Genomic DNA, 20,467 nt, shown 5'->3' on the forward strand with positions numbered 1-20,467 from the left:
GCACACGCACACACACACACACACGCACACACACACACACACGCACACACACACACACACACGCACACACACACACACACACACACACACACACACTAAGGCAGACACACATGCAGATAAACACACTCGGCAAAATTATCATTTGGATTCTTATTTTATTTCCCACTTCAGTCTTTAGTTTTACTTTTAACATACAAAGACAGATGCACCCATGGCTTCGGAGAAAAGCGCACACACACACACACACACACACACACCACACACACACACACACACACACACACACACACACACACACACACACACACACACACACACACACACACACACTGCCCCTACCCCCCAGCCTGTAACTCAATAATAGGCTGTTCTATTGACAGACATGCTTGTTCGCTCAAGGAGTCTTTTCTCATTAGGGCTGGGGTCTGTCGCTGGCCCTGCAGGCTCCATTGTCTGCTCCGAGCGGGTTATTAGGCCTTCCCGCTGTAACAACCCCCCCGCTGAATAGACCTGAGGAGATGAGAGCCGGCGAAGGGCAGGACAGGGTCTGGCAATTAGCAAAGACATGTTTGAAGAGCGGAGGGAGAGAAAAGAAAGGAGGAATCCAGCAGAAAGAGAGCGCGGACCTGCGCTACAAAAAGGCTTCTTTTGAAGTTTTAGAAACTTTTGTCTGCTTTTTGCCGCTTCGCTATTGCGCCATCATCAAAGGCAAAGACTGGTTCTTCAACACGCAATATCCCTCCTCCTCCTCCTCCTCCCTCTCCCTCCTTTCTTTCTTTTCTCTCCTGTTCTTCCATCTCATTCGTTACTCCTCTCCCAGAGAATGCATTGGGCCCGCGCTGAAAAGCTCTGTATCTCCTGCTGCAGCCGCTTTGATGTCTTAATGACGACGTGAAGAGCGAATTATGCTCCCAGATTCCCCCCTTCACTCTGCTTTTGCCGCTCTTCAGATTCCAGCAGTTACATCTGGCATCTCACTGACAACAAGCAGGCGGGATACAACGGAAGAACGCTCGCATTCAGAGCAGCCGGCATGGAAAAACTTGTTCCTCTTATCAAAAGGTTTATCAAAGTTTCAGCTATGTATCCCAAAGCCAGTGTTTTATCTGGATTTGATAAAGCCTCGTTGGCTATTCAATGTTTTCTTCTCATGTGGTCGTACAAGGCGGGCAGACTAAACTGTTGTTTTTAAAACTCCCACCACGCCATATCTCAGCTCCAGCAAGTTTGATAATATCCTTTTAACGCGTTGTGTTTTTAAACATTGAGCATAGCTGAGGGGAAAGAGGCAGACAAAAATGACTGATTACAGAAAATGACTGTTGACAGAAATATCAAATGAAATGATATGTAATTTGAAACAGACAATGTCACAAGCAATGAGCTCGAACAGGCTGCTGTTGTTCAGAGCCATCAGGTGTGTGTGTGTGTCTGCATGTGCTTACTCGTATGATGTGCATTCCACTGCATTATATTTCACATAAAAGCATGAACAATATCTTTTTTTTTGCCGTGTGTGAGTGTGTATGTAGTTTCTTCCCCATGGTTCTTAGAAAAACACAGCGATGGGTCTGAGGCGCCTCTGCTATCAGCCTGGAGTTTGATCAGTGTGACAGCATGCTGTAAACTGATACTGACACACACACACACACAGACACACACACACACACACACACACACACACACACACACACACACTGTGGCTACAACCAATCTCTTCTCTACATTCATCTGTTCTGACTCTTTTTGGTATTTCTGTAACTGCCTTTAGGCTACATTTTTAGTACTGCTGTTTTATCTGAATTCAGAATATTGAATTAATTGTTTGCACATACTGTAGCTCTTTGGCAAGCAAACCAAATCTGACGCCCTTTTAAATGCCTTTTCCAAATCTAGAGTTACATAGTCCATGATTCCATTCAGCGCTAACATCCTAACTCAATTTCTCTGTATGCGAGCCTTGTTTCGTTGGGTGTTCTGACGCTTCATGCCAACATCGGTCGGGTCTAAGCCGCCGTGACGAATCGAGTGTGTCCTTTTTCGCTTCTCGGCTATAACTTTAGTTGGCCTGAAGACCAAAGCTCTCACAAGCAGTGGAAACAGAAGTGAGAAGAAAGAAAGGGAGAGCGGAGGATGTGTCAATGCTGTCAGTCGTGTCGTCAAACAACGAGAACAAACCGCAGAGTTAAGCCGCTCTCAGTCACCGCAGACCCTTCTCCTCCTACTCTACTCCTACTGTATTCTGCATATATCCATTTAGGACTCAGCATGTGGTAACATAAATGCCGCTCTGACACACAATGAATATGGTATTGGTTTTCCTGTAAACATTTTTTAAAGTATGTAAATCAACACAAATGAGAAAGATTTTCTGCCTCAAGGCATCAGATTCCCTCCTGTAGATGACTTTGGGCTAAACACATTCACGTGAGAGTACGGCTTGATGAAATCTGTGTTGAAATGACATTTTTCATCAAATACATCAACACCAATATTTGGACAACATTGTAAGGTTGATTATCTGTGACTTCACAAAATATTCAATGAGATTGAAGTTCAAAAATGCAAGTAAATACAAATATTAGAGCAGCTTGAATAGTCTGCTAAGTTCAGAAAATGACATCACTTGATAGGTAAATACAACACTGATACACCATGTGTAGGTCATTAACAGGACTGAACTAATTTTGCCCACTATAACGTTTGGGGGAGTGATAATTCAAATGTTCTTTGAAAAAAGTATACTTAATTTGAGTGTGATTTTGGTGATGACGAGTCCTACCAGACAGATGTTTTTTTAATTCTATGGAGTTATAAAAAGAGAAGACAGTAATCACATCTCGGATTATATATTGTCTATGGTATTGATTTAGTATATTGCCTAGCAGACATGTGTGTTGCCTATTTACACAAGGACACTACATAATACATGAACAATATTTACAGTAAATACTCAGTTTTACCCAGTTTCAATACAAGTCCTTCACTGTGAGACCAAACACATGCAAGCTGCTGAATGTCTTCCAGCTCTCATTCACTATCGGAGGTGAGTTACACAAACACAGCATCCCACTTTGTGCCGCTTTTTAAGGTTTCTGTATTTCTCAATCACAAACAGCTCTGAGTAACACAAATGAGAGATGAACAAAGCAGGCATCCAGGTGAGTCATGTTGAGACGTGGCCCCGGCGGCGCATCGTGATGAGCGGGTTGGTTTTACATTGTTGTAAATAGTTGTTCATCAAAGACAGCCTGTCAGCATGTAGCCTCTCACAGCAGAGTGTGCCAGCTTCTTTGAAGTTCAGTGAGACGACCGCATATTCTCAACACATACACTAAAACACATCTATCAGGGGTGTGTAGAACCTCATGGGCACTTTAGTACAGCAGATCTATGCAGAAACAATCATACATCCAAGCATGTGCAAAGAAAACAAACTCCTGCACACATTTGTGGACATGCAGATGAAATAGCAACACTTCAGAGGTCCAGCAGTTGCTTTGAAGTGTGACATGTTTTAAAGCCTCTCTAAAATTCCTGCAGGGATCACGGTTGAAACAGCGGTAGGCAGGCAAGGGCCACTAAGAGGCTAGGACATTTTAAATATTTATGTTCGTGTTATATATGTGTAGAGATGATTTATTTTACTGGGTGGGTGGAGTTAACTGCATCAGGGTGCTTCAATAAAAGCAGTTATACATTAGCAAGATGTATATTATGTAAAGTTGTTCAATCAGATTTCTTTAATGCTTGAAAGCATATTTTCCACTCAAAATGTATTGCCTTAATTAACTTTCTTACTTAAGTTAAAGTACTATATTTTAAGTATAACTTTAAATTGAGTAACCAAATTCCTCAGGTCACTGTTACATTTCTGAATCCTATTACAATATATTAGATTATTGATGGATTTTATTTTTTTATTCTGGTCATCACCTTATTTTTGAAGCTTGTAAAGGTAGAGCTGATTTGATTAACTTTAGATATTGCCAGGTATCTTAGCCTACAATAATTTATTATCAGTTATTAGATGATTAATATGTTGTTTAATTATTCTAAATCTCCTAAATAGTAACTGAAGTTATCAATAAATATATATGGAAAAGGGTGCCTGTGCAATGTAGTGGAGTTGAAGAACTTAAGTACATGTTTAAATTCCATCATTAAACTAGTATTTGTATTTATAAATATGACATATTTTACTCTTGAACAGTAACTTACTCTTAAGTACTCTGCAGCGCATATTATGAAGAGTTGACGCATAAAGAAAATGGTATTATGAATAAGTACTCAATAGTCATGATTAACAAATAGTCGTTGTTAGACGGAGATGCATATTACATGAAAGAAGTCTGACTGCAATAAATGAAAGAACATGAGGATTCATGTATGAATATTCAGTAATAAAGATCCTTATGGAAATAATAAAGTTATTAAGATATAAAAGGAAAGAGTTGTGCAATTTGTACGAAACCTTAATTGGGGATTTTCATCTCATTATTTTCCAGCATTTGCAAAAGCACCACCATGCCAAGTTGTGAAAGTGAATTCATGGATGTAAGATGAGAAAAGGTGAAATGGGTAGAAAGCTACTAAAGTACTAATGAGTAGATATTTAACTAGAGTATCATTTGATACAGGGAAGAGCAGGGTGGGCGAGGCAGAACAAGATTGAGCGTTCAAAGTGCCGAGCCGAAGCTGGCGGTGTGCGTTTCAAAGGCGGCGCGTGGCCATGGATGTGAGAGATTCGTTAATTCAGCAAAGTAAAGCACTGCCTTGATGTTTACTAGAGTTACACAGGCAGCAGCTGGACCACTGCACGCACTCACGTATACATACATGCATACACTACACGCACACCAAGGCACCGTTACAGTACACACACAAACGCACAGCGATGCAAATGACAGTGCACATGTCCTCGCTTTCAAGCAGATGCACCAATACGCACTCATAAATACACATTGCATACACATGGTCACGTGCACCAAGACACATCTTTTGTTTGAACACATTTACTCGCACACAAACATTCGATAACATGAAACCAACAAAGGTAGACGACACATGTTCATAAAAATGAAGTCAAGGTAAATCAACAAACATGAGTTAAAAGTACTTTTTGCACAAATACATACACGTGCATTCAAAAACAAAGACCCAACTGTTGTTTCTTTATTTAGTCACTTACAGCCAGATCTTTAAATACAACGATAATTGTGTTGTTTTTTTAAAACAAACGTATTTGCTTTTTAGGCAAACATGGCCGTTTGAGAAAATGATTTGGGTCCACGATATCATTACGTTGTTTCTCCGTCCATCACTCTGTTGTGTTTCTGCGTTCTGTTGTGCAATAGACCGTCACGGTTTGAGGTGCAGCAAATGCTAAATATATCTGACCTGGGTGCTCGTAAACAGACCGTGCACCTTCTCCGTCGCCTTAGGAATGACACACACTGGCGGTTTAAAGTTAAGAGGAGTGGATCTCAAACTTTTGGGGGTACAGGTGACTTTTTTTTGACAGGTTGCAAATGTTTACCATTAAGTTCATAGGACCTAAAAAGTTAAACTATTCAGAAGGTTATGAAAAACTAAAGACATGTTTGAAAATTTTCACAATTTTGTGAAAGAGAACCAATGATTTTCTCTTATTTCCTAAATCTTGCAGACGAGTTACTGTTTGTGTGCTTCAGCCATCAGGTAAAGTAAGCCTTTCAGAAAACCTTAGCGGCAACAACATTTTCTTCAAACATTTTTGTCTTTTTCGTTTTGATTGCTCACATAAACCTTGCATTAGTGCAGACAAACACTTGGTGTTGTTGAGCGTGTAAACAGATGTTTTGAGTCATTCATTTATTCATATTTGTATTGAATACTGAAGAGTTGCTGAATACACTGACCACAGGATTCAAATCTGCCTAATAATGCAAAATACATTGATAAGTGAATCTTTTAACTATTCTGTAGGGAACACTGTTTATTGCACACCTGGTACACAGGTGCGTAGGAGAAATGAAGTCATGCAAAAATAAATGAATGAACTCCTGCACACTGTCAGCACTTAGTGTGTGGAAAATAAAGGTTCTGAGCTTTATCTCATACATACCTTAAGATTCCTTGCTTTAAGTCACTGTGACTTTATATTTAATCTGCGAGACCTACGTTTAGTGTACGTTGACACACTCTGTTTCCACTCCTGTGTTCTCAGAGCCCCCTGGGAGCAGCGGACATGAAGTAATTCACTAATTCCACTGAATCATTTCTGTCCTTGACTGGATCTCCTCCGTCACGATAATCTGCGGGGGGTGCAGGTTCAAGGCTTTAGGCTGCAGCTGCATGTCCGTCAGATTCCTGCAAGGCGTCCATATCGTCTCCATTTTAGGAGAAATCTCAGTCTGTGTTCCACGCTTGACCCTGGTGCTCCATCAACGAAGTGTGAACAGTGATGTAAAACAGCTACGTGAATAAGCACACACTGCACACGCATGGAATAATGTAAACACACACATATGGAAAGAAGAGAAGAAAGACAAAAAGAAAGACAGAGGAGAAGTTGACTTTATTCCGTGGCTTATAAAAACGAAATGAACTTATCCAGATGCAGACACAAACACATGCGCGTTATATTAACACACACAGAAAACTTGATCCTTAACTGTGTGTTTTCAGAACCCATAAACCTCATCACTGTGTGACGTTTATGAGCGAGTGTGTGGAACCACTTGTGCCTGTGTGTTATTTCATCGCTCTGTTGATATGTTACGCTCTGACACAGTCCATGCTCGGCGTTAGTGGAGGCCGGGTTGCTTCGTGTATTTTCTCACTGTTGGTTTTCGCAACTTTTATATACAACCAAACCCAGGCCTTGCTGCTAACCTAAACCTGACCGCCTAGGATGAATGGCCCGTGCCTGGCCGCAGCGTCTGAAAATATACCAGCGCTAAATCTAAGAGTAACTCTGCTGGAAAATGGATCTGGATTTCTAAATGCCTCGTGAAAATGTGGCGTGTTAATCACATATAGTGTATTTGGATCAGATGGAGATTGAATGGGGCACGATTTGTGCTTTGTCAGCTGGAAGCCACACAGTTGAACTCTTTTCCTTCCCCTCACTGCTAGAGCGTGGCAGCAAAAAAGACTCTCTGAAATTCCTGGAGTCCTAATCAGAATATAATGTGATACTTTATTGATCTCTAGTGGAAAATATCCTTCCTTTTGCCTCCGTGCAGGGAGGTCAGGGGCCAGGGTCAGCAGTATGAAGGCATGAGGATTTAGTTTCTTACTCAAGGATACCTGAAGTAAAATCCAGCCTGAAACACTTTCACAGAGTAAAGAAAGTAGAGGAATTGGGCGATGTACAATATGTTTCTGGTGCATTTCTTTTCTATAGTGCTTAAAAAAAAATCCTGTGGATACCTGGCCAGATGTAGACTTTTGATGTTTCCAGCAGCTTCAGTGGGGATTGATTTCTCAAAATCTGTTAGCCATCTAAAAGCAGAAAGGTTTGTCTTTTCCTATTTAGACTATTTCAGTCTCTACTGCCCTCACTGTGCTGTACGTGGAAAGTTATGCAGCAAGCTAAACAATGCTTCCAGTGAAGGCTGAATCTGGAGTTGACGTAGTTTTGAAAACTGAGAAAATTGTTCTGGATACAAAACAAAACAAATGAAATTATAGTGATTAAGATTTTAAAATATATGACATACTGTAAAAAAGAGTTAGACCAAAGGTATCTACATCCTTCTAATTGTTTTTAAATGGAATACAAACAAATTATAAAATAAAGAATTTCTTCTTGCTTTCATTAGGTATACATTTTTTTAAGTGTGCATATGTGAAACACATCTCCTGTTACGCTCTCCGGGAGCTTACAGGATTGAACTCACAATGCTGAACACCAGGACGAGGAGACAGAGTTTATGTGGTAAAAAAGGTTTATTAACCAAAAGAACCCTTCAGAAGACAAAAAGAGGGATAACATGTCCACTTAATCCAGGACCAGGGTTTATCACCAGCGGAGGTGCGGAGAAGCACGGAGGGACGCTGGCAAGATGAGCCGAGGATTCTGAGCTGGCGAGAGTTACCCGGTTGGAGCTTGTGTGCGTGGAAGCACGGGGAAAACACCGGCGAGGAGAGCTGGGGAGAGTAGACAGGCTTGAGCCGGTGTGTGTGGAAGCACAGAGGAACACAGACGAAGGGTTGATGGCTGGACGTGGGAAGCAGAGGAGTAGGCAGACGGATACTGGACAGAGAGAGCACAAGGTAAGGATCACAAGAACACAGGGAGTATAGTTTAGCTACAGCTAATTTACCAAGTCGTATTACCAGCGTGGTGAAACGACGAACTGGTGAATGCTGGATGGAGGAACCGGGTATATATGCAGGTGAAGGTGAGTAGTTGTAATCCGGATGATGAGCAACAGCTGAGGGGATGAGTTTGCGGGAAACAGAAGTGGGTCAGCCACGCCCTGCCAGGAAGACAGACAAACACAAAACAAAGGGGAGAAGAAGGAGGGAGAACTGCAAATCCTCACATCTCGCCATGCAGACCACAAATCACTGTATGAATAGTGCCAGTTTGCTCCCCGTCCGTATAGGAGGATGAACAAACCTTCAATCTCCAGCCAGAAATATCCATCTAATGCATTGCAGTCACCATAAAGGTAAAGTTTGTAGAGAGGTTTATGGACAGCATTAAGTGAGTGTCGTTTCCACTTTTTTTGAACGACTTGACAAATGTTAACCACAAAGGTTTATTCTGCCATTCACCTCGAGTCACCGTGGACCAGAGCACTAATGATGCCACGTAGAATATGAATTACCATCGAGAAGGACGTGAGAGAGCAGTACACTTTGATACAGCTGTACAGAGGATCATAAAAGTTTCAGTCCAGAGGGTCTGGAACTATTTTGGTGGTCGGTTTTACTTCCTGGAACAGGATTTTATTGCTAGCAGTTTTAGCCAAAACTCTGCTCCCCTGGCTTAAATGAGTTACCTGGAAGCGTTAGCTTATCGGGGATTTTGTCAAGAGGAACTGGGAACTTTGTGGGATTTGCTGTTCTCAATGGCCTTTATTCTCCTGCCTGACTATCATCTGAAGCCAATTGTACTTTCAAGGGGGAAAAAAACTTCACAGTTACATTGTTGAGGCGTGAAACACAAGACCACCAGATGTTTGAAGTGAGATCACGTTAATATTTACTACTTTCGCCATAAAACCGACAAGGACAATGCGTGCTTGTGGTTTGTAGCTTCCTGATTGAACACATTAAAGTCGCCTCCTGTCCATCTCCAGCTAAACTATGAGGTAGACACAGAGAAAGCTAACTAAAGATGAATACATATGCTGACATAACCTATTACGCAAGTTATTTCCTGGAGGGAAAAAGTCTTCACTATATACAGACAGACAGAAGGAGACAATTTGATTGAGGTGAAGACATTTCTTAAAGATTGGAACAAATAGCAGCGCCTTGGTAGCAAAGTGGTAACAGCGAATGACATCCTTGAGACATTTGGTACATGTCAAGAATGCAATAAAAATGACACAATTGAAAGTAAAATAGTATGTACAACATTATTGATAATCCTTTTTTCCCAATCTAGTCTGGAATATAAAGATATTTTTTGTCCAATAGACATCATTATTTCCATGAGTTGAGAAACTAAAAAGTTGAATATGTGTATCATCTGGCTTTGTAGCACACAATCAAAACTAAGCTTTGAAGAAAGCCGCTCAAGATCATTTTTGGTGAGCACATTGTGAGTGGTTTGATGGATCAATGCAGGAATCGTCCCAATCTGTCAAATCTGCCCAACCGTGCTCAATAGATTTGAGTTCTCTTGCATGTTTAAACTCAGAACATCTTGACTGAGTGACTGACAGCTGCACATACAGACTCAGACATGCTGCTGCCTTGTTGTGGGATGCGGTCAAGGCCATAGTGAAGCTAACATGCATGACACAAACCAAATACACACACATAGGTTAACCCGAGAGAGGAAAACAGCACCTCTGCATCCTTAAAGTATGACGCTACATTATTATTTCCTCTAAATGCGTGTATGTTTGAGTGGAAACAGCTTTTTGCATGACCATACAGTAACCCTCCTCCCTCATGCAACCACTCATACCTCTCTCTCACACACACACACACACACACACACACACACACACACACACACACACACACACACACACACACAAACACAGGTGGCTGTAATTAGTCTGTTGAGCCCATTCATGGCACAAGATCAAACTGCGGCTTCAGGAAATACAGATCTCTGCTTAGAGTTAGACACACACACACTTAAACACACACACATAACTACATATGTATGCACCTTCACTATTTATTCGGGCCCAAGCATCGAGGGCTGGAGCACCTATTCAAATTCTCATATTCTTTTATCAGTATTATCCTTTTCATTAAAATATTGTCCTTTTTCTCTGTATAACGTGATGCCGGCTTACAAAAGGTTTCCCCTTAAACTGTTGTTGTTTAGTCTGCGACTAAAACTGAGTTCTGTTTGACTTCACTGTAGAGACTCACACACTCAGTGTTTACTTCTTCTGCGTGAACACAGATGGAGAAGGTGGAGATTTGGGGATTATTGGGCGGATAAGGCTGAAATGTTCAACATCTCCAATCTGATGTAAGAATGCACACGGCTGGTGTTTGCTGCAGCGGTAAGCAGAACTTACTGGGCACGAGGTTATAAAAGCAGTGATAATACTGCTGGAGGAAAAGCTTTAGAGTGGAGAGATTTTCAAATTGATGACCAGGCATGTTCCTATGTTTGCCACCCTTTTCACGTTGTGTTCAGATACAACTGGAAGTGTTTAAAGGCAAAAATAATCGTACTCAGGTTTTTACCCCTTTGAAAGTTCAAACGTTGGCTAGAAACCTTTCTTTCCATTTTATTATGCTGCTGTTTTGCACCTGCAACTAACTGAAAGTGGATGTGAATGTCATCCACCATTTTTACTTTGGTTTTACCATGTGACCAGTATGTCTATAAAAAAACACAATAAAACTGTTGCTTTGCGTGTCGTTGGAGCTACACCAGAAGAGCGACCACAAACTGTGACCATCCAGCTGTTGGTGAAGTCACGCCCTTTATTTAAAAACCTAAAAATAAAGACATCTCTGTTCAGTTTATCTACTGTGTGTTTTGTATTAGCTTAATCGTTTTACTTTTAATAGTTGTAGGTAATCATCTCTGGATATATTAGACTTTGTCAAAGAGGTTGTGGTTTTGGTCTATCGTCTGGTTAACCAATGCAACTTGCTGATGTTAGTCAAAGGAGAACTACTTTGACTCTACAGACTTCCATTCACCATTGTCAGCAATCCAAAGCATGTTTCCGTGTCCAACTAAGCTGCAGGGAGCTGTGCTATGACTTCAAACCTTTAATACTTCTTGTGCAATCCTTCTTCTGCTGTCGGGGCTTGGAGCTAACTCTGGTTTTGTCTGACCAGCAGGAAGCTACACAATTACTCTCACGGCAACCTAATTCAATTGTGACTTAAACATTGCACAATCTATTCCACTGACAAAAGCATAGAGACTGATATGAATCGATGAGGACATCCTTGTTGGATCCAGTGGCTTCGGAAAAACAGGAACTGGCAACTCGGAAGTTGAAAGATTCATGTGAAGTGCACTTCTGATCCAAATTGTGAGCCATAGTTACAGATGTATCTTTAAAAACCTTCTTAAAAGGCACATTTTAGGCATTTAAGTGCTTATTGTGCATTAACCATTCTTAAATAATACAATCGAAATGTTAAAATATACACAATAGGTCACTAATGATTCTTTTTAAATAACCTAGCAAAGGTGGGATCCATGTAGCTAAACACATATACAAACACACACACACACACACACACACATACACATACACAGGCATCCTGAGCCTCTTTAAACCTACTTTCCCTCTCAAATGTTTGCCAGTTAAAAAAGCCTTTGTTCATCAACCACAAAATCCCTTTATAAAGCTGTTTTTGTGTAGATGTGAGTGTGTCCATGTTAGTAGGTCTTTGTGTGCACGATTGGCTCACACACATAGGTTTGCACCAAAAGGTCAAAAAGCTGGAAGCAATTCCCGGCCGAGTGTTGACGTGTGTTGATCATATTTCAGAGAGTGCGAGCCCAGAATGGCACGACGTGTAATCGCATTTGTAAATAGCATCGTAAAGTTGCACTCGTAAAAAGTTTTGTTGTTGTCTTGGACCGCTCCGAAGGGGTCCGAGGGGAGGGGGGGATATTTGGAACATACTGTCAGGTGTTGTGTGTGTGTGTGTGTGTGTGTGTGTGTGTGTGTGTGTGTGTGTGTGTGTGTGTGTGTGTGTGTGTGTGTGTGTGTGTGTGTGTGTGTGTGTGTGTGTCTGCATGTGTCTGATGCTGAGGCGTAATGAAATCAAAGGTTGGAGCAACATTTCAGATCAAAAGTTGTTTACCTCACAAGGATTCTTTTTACTTGGAAATTGTTTCTGCATGTGCGATTGAATGAACATTGGGAAATGTCATCACCTCACACACGTCACTATTGTGATTACCGCTTACTAAAGACTACACACACACACACACACACACACACACACACACACACACACACACACACACACACACACACACACACACACACACTCAAGCTGTTAATCTATCATGTAAGCCAGTGTTGTCGCTTTAAGAGAGTAGCCGTTAACTGTGGTGTACGATTGTCTGTTCTGCGGTTACAGTTCATAAATCTCTCTCTGCACTGTCGACTTTTTTTTCCTCGAGCTCTCGTCTTTTCATCTCTCTCCCGTCGCCTCTTGACCTCCTCTCAGAGTCAGTCAGTTCCCGTCTCGTTCTCCGTCGCAGCCTCTTTCGATGTCTCTCTCTCATGCTGTTAATGGAGGACTGTGTAGCAGCCGACTTCTAATCATTTCCATAAGGATACAAGCCCCTCCGCTAGCGAGAGCGTAAATCACTGTGTGTGTGTGTGTGTGTGTGTGTGTGTGTGTGTGTGTGTGTGTGTGTGTGTGTGTGTGTGTGTGTGTGTGTGTGTGTGTGTGTGTGTGTGTGTGTGTGTGTGTGTGTGTGTGTGTGTGTGTGTGTGTGTGTGTGTGTGTGTGTGTGTGTGTGTGTGTGTGTGTGGTAAACGTGTGCAGACGTGGATGCTCGTGAGCTATAACACACATCCCTCTACTTTGAGATTATGGCGGCTTTAAGGCCTGGAGACTTTTATTTTCTGCTGTGGAGAGGGTTATATTTTCTGACACTAGAGTTAGTTACAACTACGATGGATTTATATAATAATAACAATAATAATAATAATAATAATAATAATACATATTTTCATAATGCTGAGTTCCAAAAAGACTAAAAACATTGTGCCTTAATTCAAATGAATGTATGCATTTTAATGATTGGTTAATTACTTAGTCAAAGAATTGTGTTGAAAGTGCTGATTACATATTCTGATGTCGACAGACTGTTTGTTTGTTTGTTTGTTTGTTTGTTTGTTTGTTTGTTTGTTCGAATCAGCAGTCCAAAACCTAAAGATATTCAATATACAGGTATTTGATACAGAGAGAAGAGGCTACATTTGGGTAATGTTGCTTAATCAATTGTTTGTGTGGAGGATTACACGAGCTGCTGATTACATCTGAAACATGACTCGTGCAAACAGAACGTTTCCAGAACACGAACATAACAAGATGTTTTAAGAACATAGTATTACACTTTGGATCGAGAGCCAAAGCTTGTTCACCCAACCGTTTTATTTCAATGGCACTGTGTTATGTTGCAATTTGCGGCAACGTAATTGAAATCAAATATTCTGATATGACCCTGTTGGAGAGAAAAGTATGTTTGGAACGTGGACTCTAATGCAGAATGTGTGTTGGACAAATAGAGGGACAGATCTTTTTCTGAACCCACAACCCCCCCGCCAGTGTAAAGCATGATAAATATCTTGTGTTATTCCAACAGCAGTAATAATGGGCTTATAAAATAAGATACATGTGGTTTCATTGTTTCTAGAGTATTTTAACTGAGTTATAATGACAGTGTGTGTTTCAGTAGGGGGTCAGATCACTGACAGGCCAACCGACTGCTGAAGGACGGATGAGTCTGTTCGGCTGCTTAGTAGACGAGTCTGAAGGAGGGTAGATATATTAAAGAATAGGTTTCTAAGGTTCATTTGTCCGACACCAAAATACAACATTTATGTTTTCCTGCAGCCCAGGCTCTCCTGAAATAGTTATCCCAGAACCGCTGTGGTAAACCTACCAGAGTCCATTTTGTAAACACATAATGAGTTCCCCTGACTTCTTGGTGCTGAATTTTTTGCCCATGACGTTTCAGTTTTAAAGTTGGAGATACTCGATCTTGTATGGCTAGCACTGCTTAAAATAAACAGATTTTGTTGCATCCATGTAAAGATAACATTTTTGCATTTTTGTTTATGTACGCAGCATTCAGTCGCGTTAAACTTAAACTTTTGTCAAAACTGCAATATTTAAAGCAAGCTGAAGCAAAAATAAATTATCTTCCAGAGTTATGTAGAGCTTGTGGTAGCTCCTGTCTGAATTATGAAGTGAGACATTGAAGTGTGAAGCATGCTGTGTCTGAGTGAAGCCTGAATGTGACCGTGGTCAGTTTTTAGGACTAGCGGTGGTTTTCTGGGTTTGTCAGCATCAGGCTGGTTTTGGCCCTGATGCTGCAACAACCAGCCTTCACACATGAGTTTCTATCCACATATCCAGTGTCTCTATATTAAAACCTGGAAGGACATGACCCTTTAGGTAAACACCGGCCCCCTGGACACATTCACACACACAAACACACACTCTTAAACACACACACACTCACATACTGGACTGTCAGTACTTATATTCCTGAGCGTGCTCATTTCCAATTGCTGCCTTTTCTCTACAGACCTGAATGTAAATACAAGAAGGGGTTATACAAACACATACACTCACTAAGGGGTACCCCGCCAGTGAATGTGTGAAATGTAGCACACTGTTGAACCATTTACCCCCCTGAAGATGAAAAGAAACAAAGAAGAAAAGAGGCAGAAAATGAAATGGAAGGAACAGGAATGAGGTGAAAAAGTGAAGGTTGAAATAGGAGCAATGAAGAGAGTAAAACAAGGAATTATAAAATATGTGTATGGCAAATATGTTTGATACAGTCTGTTTGCAAAATTGAGAGTAAAGTCTGTGTACGGTAATGACAATATATATCACAGAAATGACAGTCGCTATCTTTACGGTCAATGTTTGGGGTCAACTCTGGACTGGAGTATATATCTGCCTTTGTCTTGCTTATGCAACTTGCCTTCACATATACATGTGTGTATTTGGCAAGGTCATTGGGTGTGTGTGTGTGTGTATTAGTTGTTATAATCACCAGCCAAAGTATCGGAGCCAACATTAGAAGGTGGAACAAGATCAGAAGAAAACATTTTGTTTATTAAAAGCAGCTGAAGCAGGGAGGGCATATGTTTTCTTCTCTGTGTGTGTTCATTTATAAACAGTCAGAAATGAGCTCTGCACACCTAAACGAAAAAAAACTTCAAACAAAAAACAAGAGGTTATCAAAGTCATCCCACTGACAATGGACAGTTTTTCAGTGGTTGCATAAAGAATGGAATATACAAATAATGTAAATAAAGTACTTTCTAGCTGCTATTTTACCTTTAATAAAACCTGCAGCTTAGTTTGCGGGCAGCAAGACCGATTTGACAACGCCCCCTTAGCCGTGATATAATCATAATTACTGTACGATTTGACGGTACTTTACTTGAGTATTTCCATTTCCTTCAACTTTATACTTCTTCTCCACCTCAATTCAGAAACACATATGGTACTTTTAGTAGCTTTAGTTAATTTGAAGATTCACATCAAGGATTTAAATGATCACAAACAAAACATAAGTATGTATTATTATAGGTTAAGATCATCGTTATTGATAATAAGCTACCCGGTAGTATATATTGTAAAATATGTTAATAATGCACCAATATCTATAATCCAATAACATACTTCATGCAAATTGACCATTGTGGAAAATACTTTTAGTTTGGATATTGGTGAAGTAAAAGTATTATTTTACGCTCATTTATTTAATGCTAAATTATTTTGCTGCTTGCTACAAAAGGAAAACTCGCACGGCTCTCATGTCAGGGGTACTTGAGTGAGTGACATCAATTGAAACCACCAATCACAACCATTCTTGATCAGATCACAGCAGGATAACCAAGCTAGCTCAGCTTGTTGCTCTGATAACTTAAGATCCAGAAGTCCGTGACTAAAATCCTTCATCCGGTTAAATATAGTTCAAACAAATACCAATTGTATAGCATTAAAGTTCAAGAAAACGTGGTTTGCGGGGGAAAAAACTGTCTTTTCTTCAATTCCTGTATTTTTTCATATCGAAATATATATCGCAGGGGAAGAAAATATCACAATGTCAGTTTTTTCCAATATCGTGCAGCCCTAAGTCAGATTCATGGTTTTCTGTTGCCTCTCAGGTTCTGATTATCCTCTGCATCAGTATACCAGTACACAGCTGCTCCACATATATATGTTTTGAATTTTGGAAATATTTCGATACTTTTGATGTATGGCTGCAGTGTATGGACAGTGAAAGCGGCCCAACCCCCCTCTGAGTGCGTCTGTAGGGGGTCGGTCTGCAAAGAGAGGTTTACAGGTTCGCTCCACGCCTGGGGGAGGGTCCGCTAGCTGCTCAGAGCGTAGAGCATGTTCCCTCTTCACATCAGACCCCCACGCCGCTCGTCTTCAAACGCGCTGCCCTTTTTCAGAACATGCCTTGCATGTGGCGGGAGGGATAGATAAAGGGGGAGTAAGTTGGTGCAACAAGAATACCCCCACCTCAGGTTACCCCTTAGTTAAATAACGGCAAATTGCACATACACGCACAGACACACCCATTCAGGAATTCATATCACACACACACTCACACACACTCACACACACACACACACACACACACACACACACACACACACACACACACACACAAACACAAAGACACACACTCATGCTGCCTGCCTGCTATTAATACCAGCCTCCAGGATGCAGGTCATGCCTCGTATTTGCATTACAAAAGCAACTCCACCATCCAAACAGTGATGCTTTTAAGTCATTTGGCGCTGCATTCAACACTCTGAGCTTGCAGGTGGATTTTAAATCCACGCACTTATCCGTACCGCAATGAGCAATAAACATAGCAATTTAAAATCACACACTCTCACGAATATCCCTGCAGGTGGTCCGAGGCTTTTTAGTCCTTTTCTTTCCATAACGACAGACAGGTTTTGGTTGAAGTTTCAGGTTCAAGTTAACTGCACACACATCCCTTTACATATTTGGACAGACCTGATATTGCACTGTATCAATACCCCCCCTCTGTTTTAAAGGGCCCCTCGCATACATTGGTCCCATCTTGAAGCGGTTCCAGGCGTGAAGGTTCAGACAGATGTTTGTATCTTTTTGATAATCAATGTGGGAAGACCTGCTGAGGGACGTAAACCAATACACCAGCGTGAGAGCTAAAGCAATATGATACCGTGGAGTGTGAGAACGGCACATACAGTATGAAGGTATTCAAGAAGGAATTCACTCTATGGATCAAACCATTTCTTTGTAAAAGCAAGTTTGGGGAGAAAAAAAATCAAAATGTGTAATGTTTAGGGCACAAATGGTCATGCTTCCTAAATGCCATGAGTCAGGAATTAGTCATTTGAGGGTAAAGTAGAGGCAAGTAAAGGGCCTTGTAGCAATCATTTCACTGCTTTCATCACCAGTGAGTGACAACATGTCGCTGGCACAGTCAGAGCAGAGGACAGAGATATCACGTAATTTGTCATTTGGTTTTCTGGTTTGAGGAATGGGAAGCGGCTGAGCAATTTCAAATGCGTGGTGGGGTGATGAGGGCCAAGTGCTGTGTGGAAAGTACACTTTGAAAGCCAGAAATTGCTTCTTGCCTTTGATTTGAAACACTTCAGTGTCACCTTACAGCCAGATTTTACCTTCTACAGTCTGCTCTAAATGTATTCCTACTTTGACTGTTGACGACTATTAACATTGAAAATACAATATTTTCAGATGTTTAAAGTATCAACATTTATGCTTCTGCTCTCCACCTCCCCACCTTGTAACAATCTGCATCCAATTTGTGAGGGCAATGTATCACTGATAACTTGAATTTATGTTGGACAGCCATGCGACCCCATGCTGAAACAGCTGCATCTTATAAAAAGAACTGTCAGATACTGATAGAAGACAGAGAAAAAACCCTCCTAAATAATCCATCCTAACTCCCATACACTTGTGAGACGTTATGTGTTCTTATAAAACATTTGTAGTAGACCTAGCTGAGCTTTGGTGCAAATGATTAATCTTTATTTTTACTTTTAATAATGCGACTAGTGGATTTAATAAGAATGGTATTACAACCAAAAGTACAGATTTACAATATGTATGTGTCTCATTCATAGAGTTTACTGAATCGTGTCTTATTGTATACACTATTACACATGGGCCTACATCTAACCCATTTTTTAAATATAAACCATTATCCAGAATGGATTATATATTAGCCTCACTTTTGATTCATTGTTTGGTTCACAAAGTATTGAAAATTCCAGTTTCTCATTTTGAAGTTGATGCCTTTAAAGGGCTTAAAGTCTAAAATCCACACATATTTGGTTGAATATGATATTAAACAAGGAAAAGAAAAAACATCTTAATATTTGAGAGGCTGACAACAACATGTTATGCTATTTTTTCATGACAAATTACTTTTATAACAGTGGAATGGAAAAGTTGGCATTCATTTGATGTGGATTAACTCATGTATTAGTTGATGAATTGTTGCAGCTCTAATATTCAAAGGTTGCTCATTTCCTAACGATGCTCATCTTTCTCTCCGTCACCAGATGACTCCAGTTCCAGAGATGGAGCGGCGGAGGCCAATGGCGACCCTGAACACGCCCCGGAGCTGGCTGGAAAACTGGGTAACCGCTCATATCTCACCTCATCACTACTCCTATAACAAACATTTCAGAAAATGAGAAGTGAATCTAGAAGTGACACTTTAGATAGCTGAGGGAGTGTGTAACGTTTAAAAAGGACAGGAGCAGATTGTGCAATAAACACCTTGCACCCTGTCGGAGGGCCACACACAGACTCACAAACACACACACACACATCAGGGTGGCTGTTTGCTCTGATAATTGGCTCTGACAGAGTGGAGGACAGTCTATTTGTGTGAGGTGTGATTCGGTGGGACACATTCCTCCCCCCCGGTCTCCCTGCCAAGTATTTTAACCCTTTGCTTTTGTTATCCTTTTATACAACTCGTCCACCCCGTCTCCCGCTCTTTCTCTCCCTCTTTCGGTCATAAACATCCATACACACTCTCAATTAAAAGTCAACAAACATTTACTCTATTTGTTTTTCCACACACATTCTTTCTTTATCTTTTTTCCACTCTGTGCTCACACACGATCAAATGTAAACACTCACGACTATGGAATTGGCTGCTTCAAACTGACCAGAGCACAGCCCCCTTATTTATTTAAATAGTAATGTGAACACTGCAACCGCTGTTAACCTTGCCATCGTTGGGACAGAAGATCAAATGATTGCCTCCCTGATAACGTCAGTGAGTGTTTCAAGGACTTTAAACACATGTATCTGTTACGCAAACTATACTTCCTGGATCATATTTCATTCATTGATGAATAAAGGGATGAATCTTGAACTATGCGTGTAAATTCAACTCTGTTTTGACTAAATAGTTTGTCATTTTGAAAAATAGAGGGTCAGATAATGAGATGAATATGTTTGTGAGATCGTGGAGTACGGAGCTAGAGATAGAAGGCAGTTAGCATAGTTTAGCATAGCAAATAGGAACTAGGGAAAAGATAGACTGGCACTGTCCAACATTAATAAAAAATAAACTGCTTTCATGCAGCTTTTCATACTCTCCTAACCAAATTCCATGAACAGAAATGTGAAAAATGTGTGGATTCAAAGAAAGTAATGTTCCACATTTTGTAGAGTTTCATGTGGTTACAAACTCATACAAAAACAGACAGAAAATACTTGCTGTTCTTAGGGTTAGGGTTAAGGTTAGAATTCCTTAAAATGTGTATAGATTAAACAAACAACCTTTAATAACTATTGTCAAGAATTGTTGCTGTCTTTATTATAAACGTTGGAGGCAGACAGGCTAGCTTCACAGACATGAAAGTGGTATCAATCATCTAACTCTCAGCAAAAACAATCACAAGTCCAAATCCTGACCTAAACGTTCACCTTAAACCTTGAAATCCAAAAGATCCCAAATCAAGATATAACAAAATGACATCAGTTAGCTTGACCTGAAATGGAAATCACTGCTCTCTCTCTCTCTCTCTCTCTCTCTCTCTCTCTC

The 20,467-nt window shown here is 40.6% G+C and overlaps 1 protein-coding gene across 1 annotated transcript in view; it reads left to right on the plus strand.

Annotated features, from left to right (window-relative positions):
* fgfrl1a (fibroblast growth factor receptor like 1a) overlaps positions 1-19,081 on the plus strand; it is a gene marked incomplete at its 3' end in the record, with an annotated part of 60,420 nt that extends 41,339 nt beyond the window's left edge. Inside the window, exon 4 of the mRNA XM_079671339.1 lies at positions 18,966-19,081. Within this exon, the coding sequence (XP_079527465.1) occupies positions 18,966-19,081 (116 nt within the window). The remainder of the gene's footprint in view (positions 1-18,965) is intronic.
* Between the last annotated feature and the right edge of the window lie 1,386 nt (positions 19,082-20,467).

This window comes from Notothenia rossii (genome assembly GCF_949606895.1).
Source record: "Notothenia rossii genome assembly, chromosome: 3".
Taxonomy (NCBI): Eukaryota; Metazoa; Chordata; class Actinopteri; order Perciformes; family Nototheniidae; genus Notothenia; species Notothenia rossii.